At 44.3% G+C, this 5,995-nt stretch overlaps 2 protein-coding genes across 2 annotated transcripts in view; both read left to right on the forward strand.

The window, feature by feature from the left end:
• Window positions 1–3,293, forward strand: part of PEX26 (peroxisomal biogenesis factor 26) — a 43,349-nt gene extending 40,056 nt beyond the window's left edge. The window contains exon 6 of the mRNA XM_023751241.1: window positions 3,229–3,293. Coding sequence (XP_023607009.1) covers window positions 3,229–3,278 — 50 coding nt within the window. The 3' untranslated portion in view covers window positions 3,279–3,293. The remainder of the gene's footprint in view (window positions 1–3,228) is intronic.
• A 947-nt stretch (window positions 3,294–4,240) lies between these two features.
• Window positions 4,241–5,995, forward strand: part of TUBA8 (tubulin alpha 8) — a 23,914-nt gene continuing 22,159 nt past the window's right edge. Inside the window, exon 1 of the mRNA XM_023751236.1 lies at window positions 4,241–4,259. The gene's annotated coding sequence lies outside the window, so the exon portion shown is untranslated. The remainder of the gene's footprint in view (window positions 4,260–5,995) is intronic.

The following is a 5,995-nucleotide window of genomic DNA, read 5'->3' on the forward strand; positions in this document are numbered from 1 at the left end:
GTCATGCACAGAGCAGGGCTGATCAGGGGATTGGGGAGCTCCCCCCTGTCACGCACAGAGCAAGGCCCATCAGGGGGTTGGGGAGCTCCCCACTGTCACGCACAGAGCAGGGCCGATCAGGGGGTTGGGGAGCTCCCCCCTGTCACACACAGAGCAGGGCGGATCAGGGGGTTGGGGAGCTCCCCCCTGTCATGCACAGAGTAGGGCCGATAGGGGAGTTGGGGCACCGACCCCTGTCACACACAGAGCAGGGCTGATGGGGAGGTTGCGGCTCTACCCCGTCACACACAGAGCAGGGCCCATGGGGGGGTTGGGGCGCCGCACCCTGTCACACACAGAGCAGGGCCGATCAGGGGGTTGGGGAGCTCCCACCTATCAGGCACAGAACAGGGCCGATCAGGGGGTTGGGGCACCTTCCCCTGTCATGAACAGAGCAGGGTGGATAGGGAGGTTGTGGCCCCGCCCCCTGTCACACACAGAGCGGCAGGGCGATCAGGGGGTTTGGGCGCTGCCCCCTGTCACGCTGCTCCAGGGGCCAGGAGGCCTCGCGGCTCCGCTGATCCCAGTGCCAGGAGGCCTCATGGCTCCGCTGATCCCGGGTTTGGGAGGCCTCGCGGCTCCGCTGATCCCGGTGCTGGGAGGCATATTACCCTTTTACTATATAGGATAGAGGCCTGGTACATGGGTGGGGGCCGGCTGGTTTGCCCTGAAGGGTGTCCTGGATCAGGATGGGCATCCCGCTTGGGTGCCTGGCCAGCCTGGATGAGGGGATGATGGCTGTTTGCAGCTGGTCACACCCCCTTCAGGGTGGGGGTCCCCACTGGGGTGCCTGGCCAGCCTGGATAAGGGGATGATGGCTGTTTGCAGCTGGTCACACCCCCTTCAGGGTGGGGGTCCCCACTGGGGTGCCTGGCTAGTCTCGGTGAGGGGCTGAGGGCCGTTTTCAGGCTGGTGGGCAACTGAAGCTCCCAACCTCTCCTTTTTTTCTTTTTTCTTTTTATTCTAGGATTTATTTACCTTCTACGGCTGTCACTGGAGCTGAGAGCCGGCTTTAGCTCTGAGGCCGGCTCCAGCTTGAGGCCTCGGCTGCTGAAAGCAGGAATCTACAGTTTGTTTGGGTTCTATAATTGCAACACTGTTTCGGTCCTGCTCGCTCCAGCTCTGACGGCTGAAAGCAGGTTTCTGGGGATTGTTTACCTTCTACATTTGCAACAATGTTTCTTAGAGAGCAGCTCAGAGGCCGGCAGTGGCAGGCGGGGAACCTTGGCTTCCTCCGTCACTGGAGCAAGCAAGCCTCCTGTTCGCTTCAGCTGCCTGGCTGCCAGCCGCCATCTTGGTTGGCAGTTAATTTGCATATCGCCCTGATTAGCCAATGGGAAGGGTAGCAAAGTTATGGTTAATTACCATGTTTCTCTTTTATTAGATAGGATACCTGCTACTTTGAGTTCTGCAGTGTGTTTTTTTTTTTTCATTTAATATTATCATCTATTCAGTTTCACACTTTACTTCCTTACAATATTTGTTTTCTAGGGCTACTACAACAAATTACCACAAACTGGGTGACTTTAAACAACAGAACTTTATTCTCTCACAGCTCTGGTGGTCAGAAGTTCAAGATTAAGCAGTCTCTCTCTGGAGGCTCTGGGGGAGAATCCTCCCTTGTGTCTTCCAGCTTCCTGTGGCTCTAGATGGTTTTGGCTTGTGGCAGCATAAATCCAATCTCTGTCTCCATCTTTACTTGGCCTCTTCTGTTTCTATATCTTCTTTTCTGTCTCTTACTAGGGCACTTGTCTTTGAATTTAGGACTCAGTGTGATCCAGGAAGATCTCATCTTGAGATCCTTAATTATATCTGCAAAGACCCTTATTCCAAATAAGGTGACAGTATGAGGTTCTGAGTGTGCCACTGGAAAGGGACTGGGCTCAAGGCAGGTCTGCCCCAACATGGTATGGAATGTATGGGTTCTTGACTTTGTGCAGGAAAAATTTCACAACTTTGTCCAGGTGATTTTGAGAGTACATTTATTAAAGCTGAGACAGTGAAACAAAGTAAGAGCGTAAGATAGAAGAAGCATGGTCATAGAAACAGGAGTGAGCTTAGGTGAGGCTGTCTTGGCCCTTTAGAAAGAAAGTTACAGAGGCAGAAGAAGTGAGCCAGCTAGACTGCATGGACTCAGGAAAGAAGTTATAAAGGCAAAAGGAGGGCCCTTGGAGACAGGTTTAGGAGGTTAGCCCAGGATGAGCTGTCACTACCCACTGCTCCCCTTGTTGCAAGTCTCATAAGGACCCTTAGAGCTTAGGCAGAAGAAAGCAGAGATACCTGTCTGAGGAAGGAAAGGGGGAGGGGAAGGTGCAGGTGTGCTCCATGGAGAGCACAAACAGGGTCCTTTGTCTTAAGGGTTTTTATCTGTTTTCTAAAGACAGGAATTTTAGGGGAGGTCGCAGGGGAGATTCTCAATAGAATATTCATCAGCTTTCCAGATGTGTCCTTTGATATGCTGATGCATCAAAATGAGCATATAGAGGGATCAGGGTCATTTTATGGTCAGTTTCATCTTCAAAAAATGTCACCCAAGAAGGACTGGACAGAGGCAGGTCTGTACTGGCATGGTCTGGAATGTGTAAACCATTTGCTCCTTAGTGTTCTTGGTTAGGGAGGATAAGACCTTGTGATATATTATCTGGCTGTATATTGCTCAATTGTCTGTTTGGCTGTCTCAGTTTCCCCATTCCACTTGCCAAGGAAATTTCCTAGCTTCTTACTAACCTGCCTCAAGTGGATGTATCTTTTGCGGGCAGCAATTCAACTCACTACTACATATTAGTAGCTATGTAATATTCCTTCCTATTAAATATGTTGGCCAATTCAGTTCTTTTCAACTTTTTGCTAATATGAATAACAGCTCTAAACAGATTGTATATGAAAATGCTATGAAACAGTACTAGTATTTTCCTTGTGGGCTATTTTCATCAATGGTGAGAATAGTTTTCTAACTCTTTTAATATCCTGCATGGATGTGATCCAGAAAGATTGGAATGCTTTGCAATAAGTGAAATAACTGAAAGAAAGAGAGAGTGAATATGAATTCAGTGAATTGTTTCAGTGTCTGACAGGAGGGAAACATATAACAAGTGAAGAATTATATGTAGAACACCAAGGTCTCAGAGAGAACCAAGATAATGACCCGACTGCCTTATCTTTCTTATGATGCCATTTTATCCCACACAGATCTTTTGGTGCATTTTCAGGGACTGGCAGCGAAGAAGGTGGTTACCTGATCTGTAACAGAGCCTTAGATGCAATGAGGGTAAGGGCTTCAGCACTGGCTTCTGATCAATAGTAAACTGGAATGTGGTAAAGGTGAAGTAATTTCTTTACAAGGCCTAAATCATACTGTATGGGAGATTGCTTTCCCCTAAATAGCCTGAATTTGACTTCAGTTTCTTCACCTGCCAAAAGGGGACTGTATTAGTCTGGGCTCTCCAGAGAAATAGAATATATATATTGTTTCAGTGTCTGACAGGAGGGAAATATACAACTGAGAAATTAGCTATATACAGAATACTGAGGCAGGTTAGGGAAAACTCCCAACAAGTGGAATGAGGTAGTAGGATCAGACATCACAGACCAATAAACCAATAGGTCCTCTCATCAGAGCCCCCACATCCACTTATGATTAAAAGGAAAACAGTTTATGGCAAGAAACTCATGTGGGATCACAAAAGTCAACAACAATAAGGACTGGCTAAAATCAGTTCCACCCACAATGGAGGAAAAATTGACCAGAGACTGATCCCAAAGCTCATTATACCATCATTGTAATTAAAACTGATACCATAAATAGAAGGGGGCGAAGGGACCAATGCTATGACATTTCCCAAATGAACCATATTAGGAACAAGACCTACACCTCCCAACCAGAAGGCAGAATCAGAATTTTGTGCCACAAAGTTCAGAAAAAATCCACCCTTGGAAATAGAAAATCCCAAGAACTGACTGTTCATGTGTGCAACTCACTGGTGAGTTCACCTGCGTCCAGTTAGATGTGTACTTTTGCTTCTTTCACAGCAGTGCATCCTAGCCTCTATGTCTCTCTCTGAATAAAATTTGCTTTTACTCTCACTTGAACTCTCACTCAGACATGTTCTTGAATTCTTTCCTGAGAAAGTCAAGAGCATGGAGATACCGGACCCTGCTGGTGCAGGGCCAGACCCCAGCATGGAACAGGTCTGGTGACAATACCAAAGCCTGGAGAAAAGGTAATGACCAGACTGCTGTCTTATCTTTCCTATGATGCCACTCCATCCCATGTAAATCTTTTGGTAATATATATCTATATCTATATCTATATCTATATCTATATCTATATCTATATCTATATCTATATCTATTTCTCTACATCTATATCTATCTATATCTATATCTATATATATCTACATATCTATATATCTATATATCTACATATCTATATATCTATATATATCTCTCTATATATAATAAGTATTTTACTTTACATAAATATTTATTATAACTATAACAAATAACTATTTATTATAAGGAATTGGCTCACATGATTATGGAGGCTGAAAAGTCCTAAAATCTGTAGTCAGCAAGCTGGAAACCCAGGAGAGTGGATGGTGTAAGTTCTAGTCCACGGGCAGGAGAAGACTTATGTCCCAGCTCAACAGTCAAGCAGACAGCCCTTTTCTCTTACTCAGCCTTTTTGTTCTACTCAGATCTTCAGTTAATTGGATAAAGCCCACACACACTAGGGAGGACAATCTGCTTTATTCAGTTTATTGATTCAAATATTAATCTCATCCAGAAACACCCTCACAGACACACCTAGAATAATGTTTGACCAAATGTCTGGGCATCCTATGGCTCATTAAAGTTGACACATAAAATTAACCATCATAGGGACCAAAAAAAGTATGTTCTTCCTTTTTTCAAAACTTCTACTCAGGGAGAAAGGCATAGGATGGAGGGTGATAGGGAAAGTTATTAATGAGATTGGGGTTGCCACAGTCAAATAATTATAAGACAGAGGACTTAAAAACCAAAAAGAAGTGAACAGTTTTTAAATTCCAAAGACTCTAAGGCCTGTTAGTCTATTCCAGCTGCTATAACAAAATACCATATACTGGGTGGTTTAATGAACAGAATTAACTTTTTTCACAGTTCTGAAGGCTGGAAGACCAAGGTTAAAGTCCAGCAGGGTCAGTTTCTGGTGAGGCCTCTCTTCCTGTCTTGTAGATGGCCACCTTCTCTATGTATCCTCACATGGCCTTCTTCTGTACATATGTACTCCTGGTGTCTCTTCCCTCTTAAGGGGACATCAGTCTGAATTAGGGCCCCATTCTTATGACTTCATTTAACCTTAATTACCTTCCTAAAGGCCCTGTCTCTAAATACCTTGGAGGTTAGGGCTTTAACATATGAATTTGGGAAGAGGACACAATTCAGTCTATAGCAGCTACCCTTCTTTTTATCTCCCTGGAACAGAAGATGCTATATCTAGTATTTATGGTATAGTCATGGCTTCCTCCAGCCCTAAACCTCATAAAGGGAAAAATGGTGAGGTTTAAAGGGCCTCATTATAATGAAAGGCAATGAATACCACCCTAATCGCTAATATTATCATTATCACTTTTATCCTGAGACATTAAGAACTGTTCATAACATATTTGCTGGTTCACAGAGAACTCGAAAAATCAATTTATTCAGCATTGTTTATTAAGCATCTTTGCACTTGACTAGTTATTTTGACGAGGAGAGCACAAAGCTGAATGTGACAACCCTGCCTTCAAGGTGTTCCAATTCTATAGGAGTGTTTTAACACATATGCACTCACACATCTCTAGAATATAAAATAGAAAGTGATCAATGTAATGGAAGAAGTAATAGAATATGCTATGGGGTTTGGAAGAGTGATAAGTAGTTAATAGTCATTATCCTTTTATGAGCATTTATCATGTGCTGGCAGTTAGCTTAA

This window comes from Myotis lucifugus, unplaced genomic scaffold (genome assembly GCF_000147115.1).
Source record: "Myotis lucifugus unplaced genomic scaffold, Myoluc2.0 scaffold_19, whole genome shotgun sequence".
NCBI classification, from domain to species: domain Eukaryota; kingdom Metazoa; phylum Chordata; class Mammalia; order Chiroptera; family Vespertilionidae; genus Myotis; species Myotis lucifugus.